Here is a 26,483-nt window from a genome sequence, read left to right as displayed (position 1 = left end):
TCAAATAGAGGTTTTTCATGTAATTTACCTCAGTATTTTAACCAACATTATACCTTTTATTGTTTAGAAAAGATGACAACTTTGCAGAAAAATAAAATAAAATTTGTTTTTAACAGGACAAATGTTTTACATGGTGGTATAAAAAGTGTAATGGGAGCCTGGAGGGGAAGAAAGGGAAACAGAACAAAAAAAAAACCAAACCAAACCAAAAAACACTAGTCCAGAAAAAGTAAAAAGCTAAAACAAATTCCAGATGTGTAAGTCTGAAGGTTTTAGCTTTTTCAAATACACAACTACGTGTGCCTTTCACAATAACAGTCACAACTGAACGAGACTTTTTGTACTACTGCACCCTTCAACAGGCCAGTCTGCAAGTTAAAACAAGTAATACAATAAACTGCTAAACTGGTAAGTATGCAATTATGGATTGCTTTTAGCTGTTATAAAAAGCTCATTTACATATCTAATGGTTCATCTTTTATATTCAAACTGTGCTTAATATTTTTTAGTTCAGACATACTGAAACCCAGCAGCACAGATGATCTGTGATTATTTATCGCCTTTAAGCATATATTCCTCCTTTTTCCAAAGAATGATGCAACATCAATTTTCCACGCATATAGCAGCAAGGAAAGTAATTCTATCTCTTTTTTAGAAGGATATGGTCTCTCATTAAAGTAGTCTGTCAAAAACTGTTTTTGAGCCTCATAAGAATTGTGATCATAATGATTAGGATCTACTGCTAGAAAGCGAAGATCCTCACTAGAAGGAAGCTTCTTCGTCTCAGTCCTAGTATTAAACTTTTGTCGCTTGAAAGGCACTACCCCTGAATTCACTTCTTTTTCTGGAGATAGAGCTATGCCAGTACTTAAGCTCAGAGGCTGCTGTTCCTTATTCCTTTGGTCTTCTGCAACAAAGCAGGAATCTAACTGCTTTCTTTTCAGTATCACAGAATCATGTTTTTCACCATTCACAAACAGTAGCTCTTTCTTCTCAGTACGCTCAAGCTGCATCTTCACGCTTGAGTTGCTGTCTTTGGGAGCACTTCTACAACGGAGCAAATGTACAGCAATAGCTGTCAGAGTCATATTTCCAGTGTACACACCACAACAGTGGATGCACTTGAAAGCAGGAGACTTTAAAATTGTATGTACAGTTGGCATTATATGATGCCGCTCTTTCAAATGCATTTCATAGGTTTCTTTACTAACAAACGTACCAAAGCAAAAGGGACAGGTTAACACTCTTTTGTTGCATCTGTTGTTCACTTCTGCTGTCTGAGGTTTCACTTTGATGTAAACAGGGACAAGTGTTCTTGAATTTAGACCAGCAAGCACTGCCAAATGTACTTCTCTTTCACCAATGTCTTCTTTTGGTAACACTGTACTGAAATCAAAGTGTGGAAATACAAGGTCACCCTGAGCATCATTACCTAGTTGAAATCCTCTGTTGCTGTAATCTGCATGTAACTGCTTTTTCCCATTGTGTGTAGCTTTATTGTGCTCCACAAGGCTTTTTAAGTCATGGAAAGTAACTGTGCAAAACAAGCAAGCTAAGCCATGCATCAAGAGATGTTTCATGAGCTCTTCCTCACAGAGAAAACATTTACAAGAGAAACACCGGACTGTCTTTTCTGTCATCCACCTTAGAAATGGTGCGCAAGCTGCCAGTTTGTCAGGTTCCAGGGTTTCCTCCATTTTCACATCACCATGTTTGTGCGCCACCTCCATGTGCACCTGGTAGACATTTGATGGGAAAAGCTCATTGCAAACAGGGCAAGTCTTCCACTGCTTAGCCTGTCTGATAGCCTGACTTGTTTCAGGACCAGGTGGGGAGGCTTGTAACGATGTATTCTGAGACATTAAAACCATCGGAGGAGAGGGTGCACTAGCTGGTGACTGGGACAACTGAGTTACTGTCCCAGACTGCATTAGTTGGTTGGGCACTTGTGGTGGCGTAACAGTTGCTACTCCACCACCAGGAGGTACAGGCAAAGTAACTGAAACTGGGGCAAGCGTGTACGTAGGTATCCCATTAACCTGCTTACCAGTTGGAATCAACTGCCTAAGTATAGAACCTGCAGTCAAAAAAGCTGCATTTTGAGAAGCTGCAGGTTGAACTGGCTGATTTACTAGGATAACTGCTGGGGCAACAGGTTGATTAAGCTGAAGAAACCCAGGTCTGACAGGCTGTCTGACGGGAACAACCCCAGAGGCAACAGGCTGGTTAAGCTGAAGAACCCCTGGTGCAACTGGCTGCGCCACAGGAAGGACCCTGGGACCAATGGGTCTATTCACATTCCCAAGCGACTGGTTGACAGAGAGAACTCCTGGTACAACCGGTTGATTCACAGGGAGGACTCCTGGTGCAACCGGTTGATTCACAGGGAGGACTCCTGGTGCAACCGGCTGATTCACAGGGCTGACAGGTTGAGTAACAGGTAGTGCTCCAGCTGCAACTGGACCATTTATAGTACCAATGGGTTGATTAATAGGAAAGAGCCCAGGCCTGACAGGTTGATTAAGAGGAAGAACTGTGGGGGCCACAGTTCTATTTACAGTCCCAACAGAGTGATTCAGAGGAATAGCTCCAGCCCTCACAGGCTGATTAAGTGGGAGCCTATGGGAAACAATGATAGGCTGGGAAGGTGATGGCTGAATATTAACATTATTCTGACCTACAGGGAGATTATTAGATACAAGAGTAACATGTGACGGGGTAACAACCGGAGCAGAAGTTGTATGTGGAAGGCTACCAGAGGCACTTGAAACAGTCAGTGGTCTGACTGTGTTTTGAACTGCTTTCGGCTGCACCACACTCTGGTTTTGATTGTTCTGTGGAAATGCAAGCTGGATGCAAGCTGGAGCTGTGACGGAACCTGCCGGGGCAGCAGCAGGCCCTGCAGACGGAGCAGCCACTGCCACACCTTGGGGAGGCTTTGGAGCAATATGCATTTGTTTCACGAGTCCTGGTTTCTTAATATGTTCTGAAATCACAGACCGAAGTTTGTTCTCCAGGTCTCGGTGTGTTTCAGCTGTCAAGACATGATACATTAAAGAGTCTTGGCTGTTTGCAGAAGCATTACATTTTTTACAATAGTGCTCAACAGAATTCTCTTTACTTTCATCAGGTTTCTGGCCAAAATATGTACTTATTAAGTTTTGAAAATGGTTCATCAGCACATGTTTCTTCATATTGTAATACAATGTGTCTGTAAAGTGACATTTTAGACATGTGAAGTTTATGATGTCACTCCTGAATTGTTTCATGCCATCCAAAATGCTGACTGTATAGTTCTGTACTCTTTTATTAGATGAATGAAACATCCGGATATGTTTTCCCACTATTTTGGGATCAGAAGCAAATGCACATTTTGGGCAAGGAACCACCAGCTCTTGGTCCATTTCATCCTCATGGTAACGGTGCAAGTGATTCTTGAATGAAGTAAGCAATTTTGACGAGAACTTGCATAAGCTACAGCAGTACGGCTTTGTTCTGTATCTCTGCAAACAAAACAAAAACATCCACTTAGAAACTGCCAGTTCCTAAATCCCTGTTACCTGTTTCAAAGTAAGTCTGCACTATCACCTGTCAAAAATGCCTTCATTGGATGTATAGCATGTATCTTCTCAGTTTCATGGCGATCTGTTTTTGAAAAGCAGACTTAAAGATTACATACTTATAGGGAAAAACATTTGTGCCCTTTTTGTTTCTTTATGATTTATTAAGAAGGCTTAAGTGAGTTCATTTCTACTCCAGATCACAAGTAGTAATTCTGAAGCCCCTTTTTAAAGATGGGAATCACAGAACAAGGTAAGAAGAATTTGTATGCCATTGTACATAGGAGATGAAGCCTTAGCAATTAGGAATAGCAGCCCTTTTAATACGACACTTTTAAAGTTTTGTTTAGTTCAGGGGCATCTCCTATGTACTGGAGAAAAAGAGTAGAGAGAGAAGGGGGGGAGCTGAGGGGGTGTATTTCAATACCCTACCCTTCATTGAAAGCTCTCCAAAAGTACCTCTCCCAGCAAAGCCACAAAAGACTGATTTTTTAAGAACATTCTTTTGGAGCCAGATTAATAATAGAAAGAGAAAGGAATAAAAGCCCTTTTTATGATAAAGCAGTGATGACCTCTTTGTATTTCCTCAACACACTGGACATCCCATCACAGTAATTTAAGAAATTTCCTCTAGCACACTCATTATAGAGCATATAGAAAATATTTTAACTGTATAAACCTAAATACCTTCCACTAAACAGTGGTTTGCTCCCTTAATTACATGTTACTTGACAGCATTACTTTTCGTATCCATATGAACATTATCTCCTTTTTCTGAAAAACTGGTAGCCCTATCAACCATTTTTTCTTATCAACTTCCTAGGAAGTTAACTGTGGCTCCTGCCAAAAACTACAGAATCACTCACAGCAACATCCAGGTGACAAACCTGCACTCTCAAACATCTAGTGGAACTTGTCTGTTCCCTCAGATGTGTTTTTCACCTTACTGACTTCTGCCCCTTATGAAACACCATCCAAAGGGAGCAGGCTGTTCCACCACTACAGCATCCAGCCTAGCAAGATCACCCATATATGTCATATATACATTACTAAGAACTGTAGCAAAAATTTGTGCGGGGGGGGGGGGGGGGGGGGGGTGTGTCATTTTATACAGCCATGAAGGTATCATCTATTAGCAATACTAGAATAGTCTCCTGACGATAACCAAAATCTAACCTCCAAATTCAAAAGAGTAGGTCAGATAAAGCCACTGGCTGGCTGCTGTGAAGGTATACACCGTGAAGGTATCGGTGAATTATCCTTTACTTAATACTCTTTAGATGTCTGGTCTCAGCTGCTAGTAAACAGCACCACAGCAAATCAGAAGAAGCTTCAATCTTACTTTTAAAGTACACTGAGTAGAGAAAGGACACTAACACTACTGAATTAATGAAGTATACAGAGCATTATTAAAAGCTGTACCTCACTAGCCTTACTTCTTCAGAAGTCAGGTGACAGAGAGGTAACTGCTTATTTTAATTGGTTGTCTGAGGCTTAGAAAAGTTTATATGCTTTTAAATACTGGACCCATACACTCTTTACTTCCCCTCCCACCCCATTTCTGGTCTGGGTCCTCCTGTCCCCATAAACTTATACCATAGTGTAATACACTCAGTATTTCCATGCTGCAAAGTCTGAACAATTTTTGTTGGGTGCAGTGAGAACACTCTGCAAGTGGTTCAAGTGCTGAATTAATTTACTATTCCATAGTAATGATGTTTTTTACTTCTTACACAAACAAGCATTGTAGTATACCACTAAGAAACCACCCCAGTACCTGCATACTGGTAAGTCTAAGGGAAATAATGTTCCATGCCTTCTTAGATAATTTATTTTTTGATGGAGGTAAAAATTATGAGACTTCAGCAAAAGAAAAGTTCTGTACCTCAAGTCCTACCAAATTAGGATGAATCCTGAAGTCCCACTACTTAACTCAAAAAAACCCCAGCAACAACAACAAATCCCAAAAAATTCTGTTTCAGCAGAAGTATGTGGAAGTCTGCTACTTTGATGTTTTCTGTATGAAACAGAGCTCTTCCACACAGACATCTTACAAAACCATTTTGTCAGCATGTTCTCCTTGCATACACATCTGAACTGCTTTTTATGTTTGCAAGTGCTACTACAGTCTAATAACGGCATCTCAGTTTTATAGAAAATTTGACAAAATAAGAATTCTAAGCCACTTAGGAAAAATGAAGTGTCTTTGAGATTGACCAATACAACCCTAAACTGTACAAATGGAATTCAAAAAGGCTTATCAGAGGCATTTAGAAAAACTCAATTAGTCCTACTCCAAAGAATACACCCCAGAACGCAGTAACACTTCCCATTGTGTAGTCTCACATTCCCCACAGCCTAGAGACAAGCAGAAAGACATGACAGCCTCCAAAAACCAAAGTTCTTCCAGAATTATTATTGTCTTCCTAAAAATACTACTAATGGTAGAAACCACCAACTCATCTAAACAGACATCTTGTCCAGCCTACCGAGTTTCTAATGTAGCTTAAACTACTTATTTTCCCCTTATGGCAACAACTCTGGAATAGAATACCCTGAAGGACCAACTTGTTTTCTCCCAAATCTAGGCAGCATGATGCCAATATATGTGAATTATATAAATCAAATAACCATGGTTGTTTAAAGAAAATGGATAAGAACAAGTTTAGTATCCGAAAGACATAGGTTGGCAAATCTGTTCCACAGCAACACATTACAAGCTCTACACTGAAGTTTATCAGATCAGATTCCAATCTTGGTTTTTGGACACATACAGACTGGTCATGCTGATGACCTGAGTCAGGATCTATATTTCTCCCTTCTGGTAAGGGATCAGGTCTCTCTGCCTGTTCACTCTCCAGACAATAGGGATGAAAGAAGATTCCCTCTCTAGTGCATGATTTTTAGTTCTTTTCCATTTTCACTGAAATGGATAATCATTTTCCTGAAGGACTGTGGAAGGAAGACAGAAAAAAACCCCTTCATCTTAAGTTTTAGACAGGAAGCTTCACTCACTCTGTCTTCATCCTCCTCTTCCCTTTTTCATGTCTGGGGAAGAGGGGGAACCTCCCCTGCTCATCTAACACAGAAGATCTCCCAACACTGAATTTCTTTCTTTAGTCAGAAGGTGGAGGAAAAGGCAAAAAAGACAAAATCAGCAAGGCTAAAGCTCAGATAACATGCTGAATGGAGCCAGGAGACCTGATAAAAGAAGTCTCCATGTACATAAAGAAGAAAGGAGAAGGGCAAGGCAGGGAGACACCATCATAACCATTAACAGGTTTCACTCCATTCATCTAAGGTAGTCTTGACTCAAGATAACTGTAAGCCTTATCTGAAGTTGCACTAAGAGGCTAGATGCAATCTGTCTCTATGGACCTAGTCAAACAACAAGTCACATTTGACTCTCTTACCCACAAATCCATGTGAACAGATGAACCTCCAGTCTTAAATGTGTGAACCGAACTTCAGGAAAGGAGAACTAGGAGACAAAGCAGACAAAGGTCCTGAAGGGTGGAGGGGTCACCTTCTTCTAAATGACAGTTTGGCAAAGACTGAGTGGCTTTGTTTGGTCAGCCTGTATGTTGAGGGCTTTGTTAAAAAAATGCAACTATTGCACTTGGCAGCCTCAGTTTGTATTAAAGATGGTAAGGGCAGGTAAAAAAAATCCTGGAAAACCACAACCACACTATTCTAAACCATTACCTATTGATTCAGGATGAAAAAGAGCAGACCCACCACTGTTTACACGCTGTTGACAGGCCTTCCTCATGGAAGCAATCAGGAGCCCGAAGACTTTTCAGCAAGACTGAGAAAAGACTATTTTTACTTCTGGATATACTCCTATGCTCTACATAGTATCTTAGAAACTTGCTAGAATACAAAATTATGGAAATCCTTTGGTTTGTTCATCTCAACCCTGCCTTTCTTGTAGATTCTAGCTTCGCACAAGATTCCAGCTGCATCACATACACATATACTAAAAGCTGTTTCACATACACAAATCTAACTGGAATATGTTTTTCACTGCAACCCTATCCCAAGCTGCTAATGATAATTTCAGCTTAATCCACTCACATCTATGCAATCACATTTTCACCCTTCCAATGAAACAAGAAGCATGTTGTATACAAGACCATGTGAAGACTACACATCAGAAAAAAGGCCGAACATAGTGTGACATCTCAAATACTGATGCTCAAGTTTGCATCCTTAAAGACAGTAAACAACATATATAGATAGCCCTTATAACCAGCTGCATTACAGGGAAGAACACAGAGGAAATGAAAGATTATTCCCTGACTAATAGTACTTAGAAAACAGATGTTAAACAGATGTTAAAGGTATTTTGTTTTTACCATGGAAAGGTGTATTTTAACTTTTGCAGGACTTCTGAAAGTGATAAAATTCAGCGACTCCATATGCACATCTACCCAGAATTTCTAACACAAATATACATACCTTCCTTTTGCCCACAGACTCCCAAGGAGAGACATCACTCCATGAAGTGTTACAAAAGTGTTTTTCACCTGGGTCAAAATTTTTAAGATTCTAAAACAAAAAAGAAAACAAGAAATAATCTGCTTTTGCAGTCTGTTATGAATACAAAAAACAGTTTCAATACAGAGCAAGGAAAAAGAAAAAAGGAAAAAACCACACAGAGAGATGAATGGGAAGTCCATACAGTATTCAGATACAGGTCTCAAAACTCAGTACAAAGAAATTACTACTTTGACCCCTCTTTGATTTATTTTACCTCAAATACTTGTTCATATGACTGCCTTGTTCATATGACTGCCTTGTAATATAGTAGGAATTCTGAACACTTCATAGTTACTGAAAATAATATAGGAGTGAAAGTATTCACACTTTAATTCCACTGCTTCTAGCCAAGTTCACAGTGAACACTGAAAGATATTTTCTCCCGCTACCTTCCTCCTCCTAAATCTGTAATATTTCACTACTTCCGTTTATTAAGTTACCACCGTGGTTTACTTTGCAGCAGGTTTTAGTATTAAATCTTCATAGCATTGCTATGCTTTTAACTTGGAAAAACAAAGACATTCCCAGAAGCTTATTTCAAAGAGCAGCAGTATTTTTCCCCAAGCTGTAAAAGCAACAGTAATACTGCATCTGGAACAACTGTGTCAGGGTAAACAACTTTCCTTATAGCATTCTTCTAATCAACCCCATCAGAACAGTTTATGTTCCTCAAGCCAAAGCCAGCTACTACTCTAAAAATCTTAAGTTCCTCTCCAATTTTTTAAGGCCCACACATATTCAAACACAAACTTAATGAAAAAAATAACTAGATTCCTGATTGCTAGGCATTTCTGAAGACCCTAGGCTAGCTTCAGCAGCACAACAGAGCGTCTTAGATGAAACACAGGCTATGAATCCAGGCTTAACTCACAGAAAACTAGCATTGCTTCTCTCCTCACATTCTCCTTCCCTTTCACAAACCCCTCTTTGCTTAAAATTCTGCAAGATGCTTAGAGAGAGCGAGACATTTTCACCTCTGCACCAAACCCCACTGGAACAGTAGAAGCAGGTAATAAAGACCATGTAAGATTAACCAACTTCAAGAGAAGTGGAATTCATAAATCTAAGTTTGTGGTCAAAAAAACAATGCAATATTTATGTGAAATTTACAAGCAACACAGGATATACTGAGCAACAAAAAGAAACAAAGCCTCTAGCAGTCAGATACGCAACCCTAGTTAATGCAGGCTCTGTCTGCACCAGGCTCCTGTCCACACCATGCAAATGTGAGCATCCCTGTGCATATAACAGATTATAGCGAGCCAGAAGGTCATGCCAGTGATAATTTGATTTAAATTAAATTCTTCAAGAATTTAGAAAGATGTAGCTAAGTTTGCAATAAGCTTTCTAGCTTTTTCAACCTTCAGATTTCCCCAAGGAGAATTCTGAAGAGCTCAGGGCAACAATAAACAAACCCCTTCCATTCTAATCAACATCTAGGCACTGAATGATTCATCTATTTGCCCTTCAGCCAAACCTCCTCAAAAAAAAAAAAAAAAAAAAAAACACCCACACCTTAGAAAGAAGCCTCCCATGGAACAAGAGAAATCCCACAGCCTTGGAGAACACAATGCTTTACTTACATATGTTTGATAGAGAAGACAAAGAGACTCAAGATTTACTAACAATTCTTCAGCCAAACACACTGGAGTGAATTACACAGTTAAAAATTTTTCTTGACATTTATGGCCTACCCCAAACATGTTCTGATTTTGGTTTGAGTGCTCTCCACCAAAAGAGGTTCCTAGACTTGAACACCAGATTCCCACAAGCCAAATGTGTGTGATAAGTCTAGATCATTTTGCTAAAACAGCTGTTTCCTACAGAGAAAGTCACTGATAAAGGAAGATAACCATTCTTATCACTACAAGTAGTCAGTGCTGTGAACGGCTATTCTGAACTCTTGCTTTAAAGAGAGATCCATTTTGACGTCCCAGAAGCAAGCTTTGATCGGCTAACTTATTATGTCCTTCACACATTTCTCACTTCAGGGAGGGAAGGAACACGGCAAAGGGAAAGGCAACAAGAAGAGAATAAAACCCTCTGAGAAGCCTGATTAATCCTGATGCATAGCGGGTATTTCTAAGTTTAAGACAAAAGCATTTTAAAACTAAGAACTTTTCTCCCCTCTGTATTAAAACCATCACTGTTTTCCAGAACAAAATCATAAAATGCTTAGAGTTTAAATGAAGACTTAAGGACCACAGTATGTTAAAGAAGCTAAAACAGTTTACTAAAGGAACGCCTCTGACATTACAGTGTACTTAAAAGTACTACTTTGGGAATCCAACTAGTAACCCAACACAAAAGGCTCATGTTTTCTTCCTAGCAGAACTTTTAGCCTAAAAACTAATCCATTTGGTCTCCAAGCTACAAAGAGATACTAGCTGTATGTGAAATTCCTTTACCTTCCTCACAAACTACTCTCCATTATTATGCCTTATTAGAAAAGTTTAAGACCAATTTTAAGACCAGATGGCAGGTCAAATTTGTATCATATCATTTCATACTGTTTCGTAAATTGTCCAGCCTTCTCACAAGGACAATGTCCAGAAATCAATCTTAATATTTAAAGGAGTGGAGGGGAAAAAAACCCACAAAACAAAAAACCCAAAAACCACCACCCAAAACCTTGACCTACTTCTCACCTATTAAGACATCACACACCCTATTCTACCAAAAAACTTCCATCATCATATGGGCAAAGTACAAATCAAGTTATAAAAACCATTCTTCTTGCTGCTGAAGTTATACCAAAGCCAGCCCCAGATTACCTGGAAAAAACAAACTGAAGTTATGAACTTGCTTAAGGGACAATTATTTGCAAAAAACGAAAATGGTATTTTTTGGCCCACATTTCATAGAGCTTTTTCCAGAATGGAAACGCTCACCAGGTTCCCCACAACCACGATTTATTAAAAATGAAACAAAACCAACAAAACCCACACCACCACCACTCCCAAAAAACCAACCACACACACACCTTATTCCAATCAATTTCATAGCAAAAAAAAAAAAACCTAGCATCAAAACATTTCTACTTCAAAGAGTCAAGACAGAATACCTCCTGACTTAGAGCTTTAATTATAAAACAATATACAACACAAGAAAAACATTAAGAAAATGTAAATTACTAGACAAATACACTTTTCCCTGAACTCTTATAACATTTAGATATATCAAGCACTGTTCAACTGCAACAACCAAGAATGTTCCAGAATTAGATATGCATGCAGATCTTAAGCATTTTGTTTCCCAGTTGTTTACTTATACAGTTTCAGAAAAAACACCACAAAAGAAACAATAGCACCCCTACACAGTTAACTTTGATACCATCAAACAGAACTAACCCAAACTCTTAACTACAGTCAATGTGAAGTCATGAACATACTGAACAACCAAAAAAGCCTGTGTATTAGCTGGCTGAAATAAACTTCTGTTTAGTCACTGAGTTGCATTACTGTGTGTTGTGTTTTAACCCAGCACACAATTAAGCACCACACAGCTGTTTGCTCGCTCCCCCTCAATGCGATGGGGGAGAGAATCGGGGGGGGGGGGGGGGGGTTTGAGATAAAGACAATTTAATGGGACAGAAAAGGAAGGGAAAATAATAATAATGATAAAAGAATATACAAAACAAGTGACACACAATGCAATGGCTCACCACCTGCTGACCGATGCCCACCCAGTTCCCAAGCAGCAGACCCCCAGCCAACTTTCCGCCTAGTTTATATACTGAGCATGATGTCATATGGTGTGGAATATCCCTTTGGTCAGTTGGGGTCAGCTGTCCCAGCTGTGTCCCCTCCCAGCTTCTTGTGTACCTCCAGTCTGCTCACCGGTGTGGTGGTGTGAGAAGCAGGAAAGGCCTTGACTTAGTGTAAGCACGGCTCAGCAGTAACTCAAACATCAGTGTGTTACCAACATTATTCTCATCCTAAATCCAAAACATAGCACTATATCAGCTACTAGGAAGAAAATTAACTCTGCCCCAGTGAAAACCAGGACAATATCCACCTCTTATTCTATACCATCTACATCATGCCCAGGTCCCACACTTTCCAATACACCCCAATTAATCCCCACCAACTTTCCTGTCTTCTGATATATATACACACAGGTATCATTCCCTAAGTCTATGGGCCACCCCTCTCAAATGCCCGTTGAGTTAATTTAGTCCATGACTTTGGGCTCCATCTGGCATAACACTCCTTCAGGGCAGGAGAGATGGTGTGCGGTGTTGGACTGTTGCATGCTGAAGCCAGTTCTGGCTCCACCACCGCTGCGCTGGTACAGCTCTATTATCGCTGCAATTTGCTCACTTTCATCAAAATTCATTCTTCATTAATTTGGGTGATTCTTACTGTAATACCATTGGCATGGCATATGGCATCCATAAAAGAGATGACATACAGACTTACAGAGCAACTAACATCATACCATTCAAATCATTCGCTATTCTCACCCAAAATCAAATCCCCTTGAGGTACACATCGCACTTCCTCATCCTTCCGCATTACCCACCAAGTGCGCCCAGGTCCTTGAGCAAAAGCAATCCCACGGATGGGTTTGCCTTTGCCCAAGGCAGCAGTAACCCAGACTGTCTTCCCCACTGTATTTTTATGTGCACTACAGGGACTTCATCCCCTTCTACAGTACGTAAAGGTTTTGACTGGGCAGGGCCAGCTCGACTGGCAGATCCCCTCGTGTTGACTAACCAGGTGGCTTTTGCCAAATGTGTATCCCAGTGTTTGAATGTCCCAGCATCCATTGTTCTCAGTGTAGTCTTCAACAGTCCATTGTATCGTTCAATTTTCCCAGAGGCTGGTACATAATAGGGGATGTGATATACCCACTCAATGCCATGCTCTCTGGCCCAGTTGTCCATGAAGTTGTTTTGGAAATGAGTCCCGCTGACTCAATTCTTTCTAGGGTGCCATGTCACCACAGGACTTGCTTTTCAAGGCCCGGGATGGTGTTCTGGATAGTGGCATGGGGCATGGGATATGTTTCCAGCCATCCGGTGGTTCTTTGCACCATTGTAAGCACACAGCGCTTGCCTTGGCAGGTTTGGGGGAGTGTGATATAATCAGTCTGCCAGGCTTCCCCATATTTATATTTCAGCCATCGCCCTCCATACCAGAGAGGCTTTAATCGCTTGGCTTGCTTGATCGCAGTGCATATTCCACATTCATGGATAACCTGTGCAATAGCTCACAGTCCACCCCTTCATCATGAGCCCATCTATATGTTGCATCTCTTCCTTGATGGCATGAGCTATCATGGGCCCACTGAGCTATCAATAATTCACCCTTATGTTGCCAGTCCAGATCCACCTGAGCCACTTCCATCTTAGCAGCCTGATCCACCTACTGGTTTTTTTGATGTTCTTTAGTGGCTCAACTCTTGGGTACGTGAGCATCTATGTGACAGACTTTTACAACCAGGATCTCTACCCAGGCAGCAATATCTTGTCACAATGCAGCAGCCCAGATGGGTTTGCATCTGTGTTGCCAGTTGCTCTGCTTCCATTGCTGTAACCACCACCACAGGGTATTTGCCACCATCCATGAGTCAGTATAGAGATAGAGCACTGGCCGCTTTTCTCGGTCAGCAATATCTAAAGCCAGCTGGATGGCCTTCACTTTGCAAATTGGCTCGATTCACCTTCTCCTTCAGCAGTTTCTGCGACTTGTCAAATAGGACTCCATACAGCAGCCTGCCACCTCTGATGCTTTCCCACAAGACAACAGGACCCATCAGTGAACAGAGCATATTGCTTCTCATTTTCTTGCAATTTATTATACAGGGGGGCCCCTTCAGCACGCGTCACCTCCTCCTCTGGCAATATTCTGAAATTTTTGCCTTCTGGCCAGTCCACATCACTTCCAAGATTCCTGGGTGACTGGGGCTTCCTATTCAAGCCTGCTGTGTGATCAGCGTGACCACTTACTCCATGTAGCATCAGTTGCATGCTGTGTAGAGGGAACCCTCCCTTTGAACATCCAGCTCAGCAACAACAGTCGGGACGCCAGCAGGAGCTGTGCTTCAGCACCAACCCCTTCCAAAGTGGCTCACACCCCTTCATATGCTGCCAATATCTCTTCTTCAGTTCCAGTGTTCCAGTGCTGTCTGCACCAGTCCATGGCAAATGCTAGGGCATTTTCCACCCCTGGGGCAGTCAATTCCAGGTGTACACGACAGCTCTCCAAGCGAAAGCAAACTGTGGTCTGCACTCTGCTGCCAATGGGATTGAGAAAAAAGCATTAGTGCTATCACTTGTGCCATACCACTTGGCTGCCTTTGACTCCAGTTCATATTGAAGTTCCAGCATGTCTGGCACAGCAGCACTCAGCAGCAGCGTGACTTCATTCAGGCTGTGATAGTCAGATGTTAGTCTCCACTCTCCATTAGACTTTCACACTGGCCATATGGGACAGTTAAAGGCTGAGTGAGTCTTGCTGATCACTCCTTGGCTCTCCAGTCAACGAACCAGTTTATGGACGACAATCACGCAGTCTTGGTTGGTGCAATATTGCCGCTGGTGCACCACTGTGGTAGTGATTGGCACCTGTTGCTCTTCAACCCTCAGCAACTCCACAAAACAGAAGGGTCCTCCAAGAGACTGGGCAAAGTAGACAGCTGTTTCATTTCCTCCACCTCCAAGGCACCTCTACCAAAAACCCACCGGTACCCTTTTGGGTCCTTGAAATACCCTGTCCTGACATAGTCTATGCCAAGGATGCACGGAGCCTCTGGGCCAGTCACAATGGGGTGCTTTTGCCACTCATTCCCAGCTAGGCTTACTTGGGGGGCATTAGGGTACACTGTGCACTGGTGTCCACTAAAGCCTTAGACTTAGACTTTCTTCGTATTGACGGAGTTGGCCAGCCAATTCATCTACTGTTTGTACTTCTCCGTCTTTCCAGCTCATTGCTGCCAAGGAGTTGGCATACGACGCTGGTGCACTCTGTACCAACTTCCGCCACGTGGGTCGGCAGGCACTTGACTTCGTCTGGGTCTCTGGTAACCGCTCATTGTCCACATCATCATAGACCACCTCCACCATGGCCAATTTCCTCAGGTACTGGATACCTCTCTCCATGGTAGTCCATTTGCTTGGGTGACATATAACATCTTCCTTGAAGGGACTCTTCCTTCACACCTGATGGGAGTCGCCTCTGGAGGGCGAGGACTTGTGCCCCTTTTCCAATTGCTTTGGAAACTCCAATGCCCCCTTCCCTAGAAAGGGATCCCAGATGTTTGGCTCCCCTACCCTCCATTTCCAGGCTACTGGTCCCATTATTGCACCATCAGAATAGGCAGGTGACCTTGTGCTTGCCTGGACGACAACTGAAATCTTTTCACATGTCTCGCAGATCACTCAGGGACAGGGATCGGGTGGTTACCACCTCATTTATGAGCTCTGCCTCTTCCTCCTCACGATGGCCCTGCGTTGGAGTAGCCTGCCTCGTCCACTCCTTCCTCTTCTTAGTAGGAGTTTCTTCCCTTACTAAATGAGCTGATTTTCACATCCAATATTTCTTCTTGTGTACAGGGGTGACTGATACTGGCACAGGTTGGTTCTCTGGTTCAACTGCAGTGGCTGTCGTGAGAGTTAGGAGTAGCCGCAGCGCCTGTTGCTTTGTCGTCAGATCCAGAGACCTTCTCTTCCCCTTGAGGGTACCAAATACTGTTGAACAGGGCCCAGGAGGCATGGGCCAGGCTCCAGCACGTTGCAGTGATTTGTCTCTCTGGGATTCCCAGGGTGACAACGTGCTTCTTCCAAACATTTTACTAGTTTTTCAGAATTCTGCACTTGTTCAGGGGTGAAGTTCCAAAACACTGGAGGTGCCCTAGGCACCATCCTAGGCATTTGCCCATACTACCCCACAACACCCTGCCACTCATAACTATCCAGCCTCAGGGCAGATCTCTGGGTGGTAGTCTTAAATAGTTGTTTAACCTTAAACAAGACCTGAAACACATTCAGGAGACAGCAGTAGGAACATGCTGATTTGAACACAGAGTCATAGAATGCTTTGGGTTGGAAGGGACCTTGAGAGATCATCGAGCCCAACCCCCCTGCAGTAAGCAGGGATTGAACCTGTGTACTTGGCGTTATCAGCATCATGCTCTAACCAACTGAGCTAACCCGGCTGATCATCCCAAGGATATCCAGAATTCTCAAGAGCTATTGGAACTAGCCTGGAGGAGAAAGGGAAGGTGAAGGAACGGGGCAAGTCTCCCTCCTTGTCTCCCCCATCAATTGGCTCTCCAAGGAGAAAAGGTAAAGGGTGTAATTATTAATAGTTTCCAAGAGATGGTTCCCAAAGTATGGAGATGATGACAATGCTGCATACAAATACCACATTAGTCTCACGACCAGTAATTTCATCGTTTTGTAAGCCAGTGTTACACAGTACAGCAAAATGACAGCCTTGATCCAGGCCCCAGAAGTAATAAACAGCACAACAGGGAACATAGAAAGTAAGGTGTTACGTAAAGCAACTCTGAGAACAAGCGCAACAACTCTGAGAGAAAATAAATCAACATTGCGACCAGCGACTATTAACCTAATAATGAATGCTTATAACAACTTTGTTTTAACACACTCTGGTCAGATCTGTCATTATCTCAACCCTTTGAGCCCCAGGTTGGGCACCAAAAAAAGGACTGCCGTGGTTTAACCCAGCAGGCAGCTAAACACCACACAGCCATTCTCTCACTCCCCCTCAATGGGATGGGGGAGAGATTTGGAAAAAAAAAGGTAAAACTCACGGGTTGAGATGAAGATACTTTAATAGGACAGAAAAGTAAGAGAAAATAATAATAATGATAAAAGAATATGCAAAACAAGTGACACACAATGCAATGGCTCACCACCTGCTGACCGATGCCCAATCAGTTCCCAAGTAGCAGACCCCCAGCCAACTTTCCGCCTAGTTTATATACTGAGCATGATGTCATATGATGTGGAATATCCCTTTGGTCAGCTGGGATCAGATGTCCCAGCTGTGTTCCCTCCCAACCTCTTGTGTACTCCCAGTCTGCTTGCTGGTGGGGTGGTATGAGAAGGAGGGAAGGCCGTGACTTAGTGTAAGCCTGGCTCAGCAGTAACTGAAACATCAGTGTGTTACCAACATTATTCTCATCCTAAATCCAAAACACAGCACTGTACCAGCTACTAGGAAGAAAATGAATGCTATCCCAGCTGAAACCAGGACACAGTGTTTGCACTTTTTTCTGGCTTGCCAATCTGATGGTGTGAATTCCTCCCGACAGATTTATCTGCTGTGGGTCATCTATTTGAAGGGTTGTTGCACACTACTTTCTCCTGAAAGTTGCAACAGCAGTAGTAGGTTCATCCCGATCCCCCCAGTATACTTGCATATACTTTTTAAGATGCAGAACTGAACTGCCACTCAGTGAGACAAGTTTGGTATTTTTCCCCGGACGCAAAGTTTAAAGGCCTGCAACAACATTACTGGGTCTAACTACTTGTCTGTTTTCAGAAATACTGACAATTTGTATATCCTTCAGAGGCTGGCCCTTGATATGTGTGTGACAGGATGCCTCTGAGTAGACTCAAGTCTTCATCTGCTTGTGATTTTTAAAAAATTGCAAAAAGTTGCTGTGTAATACACAAATAACATTTCATTAGTCTGTGGCATTTTTCCTAAAGCTGTACTGTTTCCTTTAATTGAAATATTACTAGCAGAGAATATGCAGCACCATCTATAACACATCTCGTTGAGAAATAGTTTCTTTCAATGTTATGTACTAAAACACTAAATTCCACCCCTGGCATGTGAGTAGTCAGCCATGAGTATTCCTTCAAGTAAAGCCCCCACCATAAAGATCTATGGCAGAGAACTACCATATATACACTAAAAAGTGAAATTTTTTTCAAGGGTTTATGTTTCAGATTGGTTTACATTATTTCAAATGCTTTACCTTCAACAATTCCCTGCAGCTGTCAAGCCCAAGATCCACAAGAATGCCCTTCACCTTTTTTCGAGCCTTCCTGATATTATCAAGGTTTTGAACAGGAATTTGAAACATTTTGCACTTTTCCTGAAAAAGAAATACAAAAAAGTGATGGAATACTTGAACACAGGCACTCGCATTTAACAGTATTAAAACAAACCTAAAGTCTGAAAAAGGTATTTTTAAATATGATAACCCAAAAGCCTTAAGCCAAAGAACTGGTCTCATTAATATTTCCCAGTAGATCACTTGGCTTCCTCTTAAAGGAAACAGAATCTGATTTGGGGGGGGTGGGAGGGAAATCCTTTACATGTCTTCTATCTAAACAAAATTCCAAGTTTTTCTTTCAAATCTTTTTGTGTCTATATGGCAGCTATACTGTGTTGTGTGGCTTTGTTGTAGGAGAACACGAACACCAGAATTTTACTAAGCTCTATTCAGAAAATTACTATCATCTCATCTAGGAAGGAGGAATTCAACACCTTTCACCTTGAATGTTAGCATCAAGATGAGAAGCCTCTTTGATAATTTGGTTTGGTGTCATGTATGTACATGCTTAAAGTATGATTGTTAGTACAATCTAAGTTTCCTGCAGAAGTTTCTGCTGCTGTAAACTGACCTTGGCATAAAACAAGCTACTACAACATTAATGCAGTAGAAATAAAATGTAATTAATGTATGGCACTGATAGTTAAATATGCTGAAGTGAGACAAATTTTTTAATACCCATATGCTTTCAGGCCTCCTCCTCTGAAGTGTATATAGCTCTATCACCTTCCTCTACTCCAGAATTTGGATTTATACCCTACCCTGCTCCCTCCAGCAAGCTGCAATAGCTGGAGTCCAACATACAGAGGAGGATGATGACTAAAGCAAGATTATAGAAAGACAGATTATCTGCTGCAGGTCATGTATTTGAAGGGTTGCTGCACAGCTGGTTGCCCACCTCTCTAGAACATACCACCAGGAAGGGTCTAGCACTTCCCAAACAGCTAGGCTTTTATCACTCCCCATGCAGCTGGGCCATGCTTATCTTCAGCTCCCAGTACATCATAAGGTATACCCATGGGCTTAGCTTTAGAAGTATCTGCCTTTATCACCTCTTCCCTAGATTACACCAAAATACAATTTAGACTGAGATTTAAGAAACTTAAATGCACACAGAATGCTACAGAACTACCCTGCACTGAAAAAGGTCATTGGGAGCTTCACAGGTATTTCTTTGTTCTTAAATAGCTGGCAGAGGACCCAACAGACCCTTATTGCTAAACAATTCATCCATCCAGGACAAGTTCTAACAAGAAAAAGAAAAAAAAAAATAAAGAAAAACCCCAAACAGTACTTCAGCCTTGATGGTCCTGAAAAGCTGTACTCAAAAAAAAAAAAAAAAGCAAGATCACTGTCAACATGAAATGTTTGCCTTGAAAGGCAAGACTTTCCTGTAAATAGTTGGAAAAACCCCTCCCAAATAAGACAGAATCTACATGCTAAGCCTCACCAAAAGCAAAAAAACCCGTAAATTTTCTACCCTCTATGTCATCACTCAAGAAGAAAAAAAAACCCACCTTAATCTATGTACAAAACATACAATTGAGGCTTTTTTAATTAAAATTCAAACAACTCACATGCTATTCTCCTCTTCTTCTCCCCCCAAAGGAAAGGTGTGTAGAGAGAAATGGAGAGGGAGCCCCATTTGACAGATGCTAGTCTTGTTTTCTAATATTTTTTATCAGTAAGAAGTCTGGCAGACATTCTGATACCATTGGGGTGGGTGTGGAACAGGAACCTACACAGAATGGAACAAATCAGAGTAACTAATCTGGCATTCTATCAAAATTCAAGGAGTAAAATTAAGATTAAAATCCTCTTTTTAAAGTGTAGTCAACCAGAAATTTGTATAGCCCCTGGTTAAAGCTTTATGATCAGTCCCTCTACGATAGCAGGTTATGTGCACCAACCCCATGGTCCACTGCAGGTAACAACAGAGCTGACACGATGTCACCATGCTCAGATCAGCCAGAAGGAGATGTAGTTCAATACGTTAGACTCCACTGGAAACAGTTCCTCCATCTCAGTCCTTTAACTGATACATTGATGCTACTGAAGAAGGTGAAGCAGACATTTCTTGAGGCATGTCTATCTCACAAAAAAGAAACATTAGTCTACAAAGGTGGTATAGTATGTAACATCCATATATCTTAAGAGTTTTCTTAACCAGTAATCTTTCTGAAATGTAAGTCGTTCATCCAGGAAAGACAAACAAACAAAAAACCCACCCCAAAACAAAAAGAAGAAACTTGAATACAAATTACTTATTTGCCAGCTTTCAAGTAGTTGGTCTTCAATCAAAAAAGATGTATATTTATGTGTCATGAGCAAGGTTATTCAGCTGGTCTTCAGAGTCTGACTCCCAAGCAGTTTAAGTTACTCATCTAACATTCCCTGTATCCATTAGACCAGCAATGCCCTGCCATAAAGGTCACACAATTTCAACCTTGTAAGCTTATTCCCTCAAGCCCTCAGTTTAATTCCCTGATTACTATACAGTTTATTATCTATACACTTCTACTACTAATTTATTTCTCTTGAAGCCTTAGCTTGCACTTTGTTTCCATGCATAACTACAGTCAATCTTTTGTTGGTACACATCCCAGTCTTAAACAGAAAACTCAACATGAAAGCACTACAGTAAAATTAAACCTGAGTTATTCTAGCCCAAGAGTCTTGATCCTTTTACCACACTGGCTACCTAAAAGACAAGTTTATCTTCAGCTACTTTTAGTTTCCAAAAAACTGTTAATCTATTGAGTTTTCACAGACAGTACCTTTTCATAAACAGAACCAAGGCAAGTTAACAGCAAAATAAAAGAATCATTGTAGCAGTTGATGTCCCAAACTCAGTTCTAAAAAGGTCATTCAACCCTTGCTCAGGCATTTTATCCATCGCTCTATTCCTGCATTTACTGTTCCTTTAGGTAACACCTCCATAATGATACAGTAAGCTGGACTTTCATGCAACACTAAACATTCCCTTCATTTCTACAACATTTGTGATCATGTAACGTCCAACTACATTCAGCTTTTCAAAGATCACAAATGCAACTCTTCCCTTCCAGTAGTACTGTAGTAATTTAATACTAGTCTAAACAACAAGGTAACAGTCTGGACAGTATCTTACTAGTCAAAAACAAATACTAGTAGTTTGTCAAGTAACTAAGCTTGACTATAATTGCTCTGCATTAAAAAAAAAGCAAACACACTAACATTTCAACTCTTCAAAGTGAGAAGTCACCACAAAATGGAAAGTTCCTATTTGCCTTCCTTTTAGCCTGCTTGGAACAATACTCATTTACCTGGGAAGGGACCTCAAGAAGACTCCCAGTCCAGCCTCCTATTCAAAGCAGGCTCAACAATGAATTGCAGCCAGGGCACTCTGTGTCTTGGCTGGTCAGGTCTTGAAAACCTCCACAGACAAAAGATTTGACAGCCTCTCTGGGCAACCTCTTCCAGTGGTGGACTGTGCTCACAGTGAAAGGTTTTTTCCTTACATCAAATCATCACCACTATTAGTTTGTGTTCCTAAGGAAACTATGCATATGCAATCAAATTAAATATGAAAGTGGTATGGAGCTGGAGCAAGACACAAATGTGCCTTCCACGTGCATGCAAATACATCCAGCAAAATCCAACAGTAAACTAGATAATCGAGCATTTCTAGAGATTTCATGAAAATAGTCAGCCAGAGAGAAACCTTATTAGAAGATCCACAGACAAAAAAGGCTGCAGCGTAACCCTTTTTAGACATCAGATAACCTACACAGAAGCCAGATATCTAGACACGTTCCTAGGAAGCTGGCCTTCACTAGTCTCCTGCTCATAGAACTGCTCATAGTAGGGAAATCATGAAAGGCTTATGGAATTTGTCCTTTCCTATTATCTGCTTTGGAAATTCAATCATTCTCAGCTTTTATGCCTTTTTATCTAGTAAACTATCATTAGTAACTGTGGAAGAGATTATTTATAAAGACTTTCAGGTTTTGCGATATTTGGGTGGGAAGTATTTTTAACAGTTTGTTTACCAACTTCTATTTCAGCAGTTATCAGAGTTGACAAGCACCAATAAAGAATTTTTCATTTTCATTTTAGTAAACTCATTAGAAGCTGATAATTCAATATTAGTTGAGAAAACGATAACTGCTTCATTCCTGAAAATGAAATGAGAGCATGTGATCCACTAATTCTCAGAACCTAAAGAACACAAACACTGGATGGCAAAGACAGCAGCTAGGACAGGCACGCTGAGAAACTGCCTACAAGAACATGAGTTCAGCTTGGCCATGTCGAATTTTTCTCTCATCAATTTTGTTTCTAATAAGCTTACAAGCCCTCCAAGAAGTCATACCTGGATATCTGCTCAACCACATATTACACGGACGGTTCCATTCCCTGGACTCTTATCTGTGCCTTCTGATAGAGACCTAACCAGATTTAAGAGTACGTTGGCATCACCAAAGCTTATCCAGCCTTTGGAGGGAGAGGGAAGAAATGCATATAGCTTCCTATAAACATCTCTAGATGTTTTAACAGCTCTGAAAGATTTGATTCCTGGAAAGAAAAAAAGTCAATTGATTAGAATGGATACTATTCTTGTTTATTATTTCATTTGTTGTAAATTAATATTACTACAGAGAAAAATAGATTAATAAAACTTACTAACAGTAGTTCCGGTCAACAAAATAACGCCACTTCATTTTTTTAAATTCCAATTTCTAGCCAAGTGCAACTTGATAGAAGCCTCAGGTAAAAAAACAACCAATTTTTTTTTTTTTTTTTTTTGCAACTGAATCAGAAACCTTTCGGGGTCTTGAGTTATAAATCTCTTACAGTCACAATAATTTTGCTCTTTTCTTTGCTATAAATCACACGCCCATTAAAACAGTCATCTAATCCAACACAAGGATGGCCATGATTCAATAGTTGCTAACACAGTAAAAAACATTAAGGTGCATGATTACACAGATAAAGATACAGTGCATCAACCTGCCTTTTACCTAAAAAGGTCAAATCAAAACAAACTTAGATCACTAACTTTAGCGACTGTGGTTTGAATAACTGTTACGATGCTTCGGTAACACACAATCAAGTCTCAGTTATCCAAGACTACTTAGAAGAGAAGAAGGGACTATACCATTCGAACTCATGGAGCCTTCCTAGAGCACTGTGACTCACACAGATCTTGACTCCCTTGGGGATCAGCATTAGCCAGAAACTGAACCCAGCAGGACCCAAGCGCATTCTAGACGACTTGAGCATCTACATGGAGCCTACTCAAATCCTGCAGGACTCATCAGCCCCATGCCTATGCGAGCAGAAGAATCACAGACCAAGCCCAGCTACTTTAGGAAGCAGTACAACTGTATTTGTACAGCACTAGTCAGCCCAGTATCACTCAAAAGACATTTCACACATACACAGAACAGTCTGCAGCACAGATAACCCACAACCTGAATAATTCAACAAGGGGACAGAACTGAAAAAAATAAGGCTGTGCTACAGGTTTCAGCAAAAGGATTGAAGTGTTTAAGCACAAGCCAGCTCTACCAGCCTTCAACACAACTTAACCCAAATAGAGGACTTCCCAATGGTAAAACATAAGGCATTATAAGACTGTGTTTGCATGCTCTTCATTGTGTCTGAAAACTTACTATAATCTAGGGGTTTTTGATTTTTTTTTTACAAAACTTGCACAAAATGCGCTATTAGAATTACAGTTCTTGTTACAGCTTATAATACAGCATATTTATTACACACAGTTTGACTAAATATCGCTCTAAAGAAATCCCCTTTTCTTGTTCAAAATTCAACTGAAATTTTATTAAAGAGACCACTAAAATTTGTAGAATATTGACTGGATTGGGGATCGCAAGACTGAGTCTTTGTAAGTATCTCATTATAAGTCTTTAAAACTTTTAAGGGTTCAAACATGCATTTTTGATGATAGAAAACTGTTAAGGAAAACAACTGATTCCCCCCCCAGATAGTTTACCTGGCAGAACTTAAGTATTTATCAGTTGAAAGGGAGTTGTTCAGAATTGTGACAGTACGGAACAATGAATCACTGCAGCAAGGGTCAAATACCCATCTTTTAATCCATTTACAAATCAGGACAAAAAGAACTTCCCACTACTTGCTCTCTAGAACAAGGCAAGCATATTCAAATGGTTTTAACGATTTGCATTGTAAGGGTTATGTTTGTTTACATTATTCATAAGCTTTCTAATTTTTGCAAAAACGTATGCATTGGTGAAGTACCACAAGAATACTTAATATATTAATTTTGCATGCCATTAACATTTTCATTCTAATTTTGCATGCGAACTATTCCCGTACATATTACAGTTTTCCACAAACTGTTTCAAATGCCCGTATTGTCTAGAAGCAATTAAGACTTTTCATGCACAGACTTTGAGACAACCCGTTAAGTTGGTTCCTTAGATACTCTACCGCTTAAGTATTGACAGAAACTGGGGGGGGAGCGGTCCTGAACAGCTGTTTAGTAAACCGCAGTCGTACAGCAGCGAGCCTTCCCTGTGTTAAAATGTCTCATTAGGCTAATTTCGACTTCCTATCATGGGCAAACCCGGAAGCCCCTCCTCCGCTGGCGTGCGCTGCGGGCAGGGGAGCAGGGGGTCATTCCCAGGCAAGCCCAGGCGGGCTGCCTCCGAGGAAACACGGCGGGCACCGCCGAGGCTCAGCGGAGTCAGCCGCGGCGGGAGCGCCCCGCAAGGCAGCGGCAGCCGCCGCCCCGCCGGCAGGCAGGGACCCCGCAGCCCTGCCCCATCCGCGCCCCGTTAGCCGGCTAGGTCTCCAGGGCACGCCGGCGAGCACCGGCACTGCCCGGCTGCTCCGACAGGCCGGCCGCCGACCGCCCCGGGGACGGCACCCTCGGGCCTGACAGGTGCAGCCCCCGCCCGGGCCGCCTGGAGCGGTCCGGCTACCGCGGGGGCTTCAGCATAAACGCCGCCGGCGCCTCCAGGTGCTTCCCGGGCAGGGAGACTCGGCACTCCGCTGCCGCCGAGGCTCAACACCCCTTGGCAGCGATCGGGCCGCACGCCTCCCCGCAGCGCGGCTCGGCGCGGTCTGGGCTCCCGGCGCCCCGCCGAGGCCAGCCGGTCCGAGCCGAGCGGCGAGCGCAGCCAGCCAGCGGCGCCGAAGCCGGCGCTTCTTGACAGCCCGCGGCTACAGCGCCTCGGCCGGCGGCGGCCGCCCTGCCCGCGCCGGGCGCCCCCGCCTCCCCGCGCCCCTCGGGGCGGGCCGCCTGCGGGCGCCGCCGGCTCACCCCGCTGCACCTACCCGGCCGGGCTGCAGGGGGAGCCCGCCGCCGCTCTGCCGCCTCGCCGCCGCTGCTCCTGCCGCCGCCGCCTGCCGGGTCGCGGGCCCGCGCCGCAGCCTCCGCCTCCCGCTCCTCACAGCGCTGGCCCCACCACCGCCGCCGCCGCCGCCGCCGCCGCCTCGGCCGCCGCGCCCCTCCCGCGCCGCGCCGTGCCCGCCGCCCCGCCCCGCGGCTCCTCCTCCTCCTCCTCCGCCTGCCGCCGCGCTCACTCCGCGCACCGCGAGGGCGGCGGCGGCGGCAGCAGCAGCATCGCTGGAGCCCGGGACCGACCTCGGCTCAGCCCCCGCGCGCAGCGCCCGCCGCCCCACACCCGCCCTTCGGCCTCCGCCCGCTCCTCATCCAGAGCCAGAAAGAGAAAATGGCGCTCGATTTATCCCAGGAAGTGACGTCGGGGCTCATTTGCATGCCAGGCAGCCAGCCAATGGGAAGAGAATTGGGCCAATGCTCCCATTGGCTCCCCAGAGGAGCTGGGCGCGGCTGGGGGCGGGGCCTCAGGTGGGGGCGCCCTCCGGCCCCGGGGCTCACCTGCGCCCGTGCCACCTGCCCCTCCTGCCTGCGCCCTCCAAGGGCCACCACTGGGGGCTCTCGCGAGAGCTGGGGGAGTGACGTCATCCTGGAGTGGGAGGAGCCTGGTGGCATCGTGTCCATCACATGAAGTCACCGCGTGACCACCCAGCAGCTCGCTACTGATTTGCATGGAATGTTGGGTGAAGCCTCATTTGCGCTTGCTGGGGGCTGAAGGCCCCTCCCACCTCCACCAGCCAATAGGGCGAGGTGAGGCCTGGCAGCCAGACTTCCCATTGGAGGAGGCCCCACCTGGCGCCTCCACGCATGGCTCATGCCTCTCCACCCTGGTGCTCCTCAGCCAGGCCTGGCGGCCATGGCGGGCTGGGGCTCCAGGAGGCCAGGGCACCCTGGCGAGGAGCTGTGGGAGCCGTGGTGCGGGTCCTGGCCAGAGGAGCCCCACGGGACACCTCTCTGGTGACGTTGTCTGGGAG

The 26,483-nt window shown here is 43.2% G+C and overlaps 1 protein-coding gene across 3 annotated transcripts; it reads right to left on the bottom strand.

Moving 5' to 3' along the window:
• Positions 1-25,483, bottom strand: ADNP2 (ADNP homeobox 2). 3 transcript variants are annotated; one of them, XM_075705830.1, is made up of 7 exons: positions 25,446-25,483; positions 22,495-22,697; positions 20,051-20,228; positions 19,718-19,878; positions 18,060-18,179; positions 8,022-8,111; positions 1-3,503 (listed from the first exon to the last, which is right to left on the bottom strand). In XM_075705830.1, the coding sequence occupies exons 5-7, from the start codon at positions 18,165-18,167 to the stop codon at positions 456-458; spliced, it is 3,246 nt and encodes a 1,081-aa protein (XP_075561945.1). In that variant the 5' UTR covers positions 18,168-18,179; positions 19,718-19,878; positions 20,051-20,228; positions 22,495-22,697; positions 25,446-25,483; the 3' UTR covers positions 1-455. The 3 variants fall into 3 exon arrangements, with proteins under 3 accessions (XP_075561945.1, XP_075561946.1, XP_075561947.1); XM_075705831.1 differs by lacking the exon at positions 22,495-22,697 and having other exon boundaries at positions 25,446-25,476; XM_075705832.1 differs by lacking the exons at positions 20,051-20,228; positions 22,495-22,697; positions 25,446-25,483 and having other exon boundaries at positions 19,718-19,897.
• Positions 25,484-26,483: the final 1,000 nt, after the last annotated feature.

The sequence above is a fragment of the Pelecanus crispus genome, chromosome 2 (genome assembly GCF_030463565.1).
Source record: "Pelecanus crispus isolate bPelCri1 chromosome 2, bPelCri1.pri, whole genome shotgun sequence".
NCBI classification, from domain to species: domain Eukaryota; kingdom Metazoa; phylum Chordata; class Aves; order Pelecaniformes; family Pelecanidae; genus Pelecanus; species Pelecanus crispus.
The sequence above is the reverse complement of the archived record's forward strand: the minus strand, read 5'-3'. Positions and strand labels throughout refer to the sequence as shown.

Bases quoted from the DNA above. Each gene is read 5' to 3' on its own strand.
- ADNP2 (XM_075705830.1), bottom strand. From the start codon at position 18,167: ATGTTTCAAATTCCTGTTCAAAACCTTGATAATATCAGGAAGGCTCGA. The intron at 8,112-18,059 runs GTAAAGCATTTG...TTTTTGTTTTAG, and splicing joins GCTGCAGGGAATTGTTGAAG to AATCTTAAAAATTTTGACCC. The intron at 3,504-8,021 runs GTATGTATATTT...TTTTGTTTGCAG, and splicing joins AGTCTGTGGGCAAAAGGAAG to AGATACAGAACAAAGCCGTA.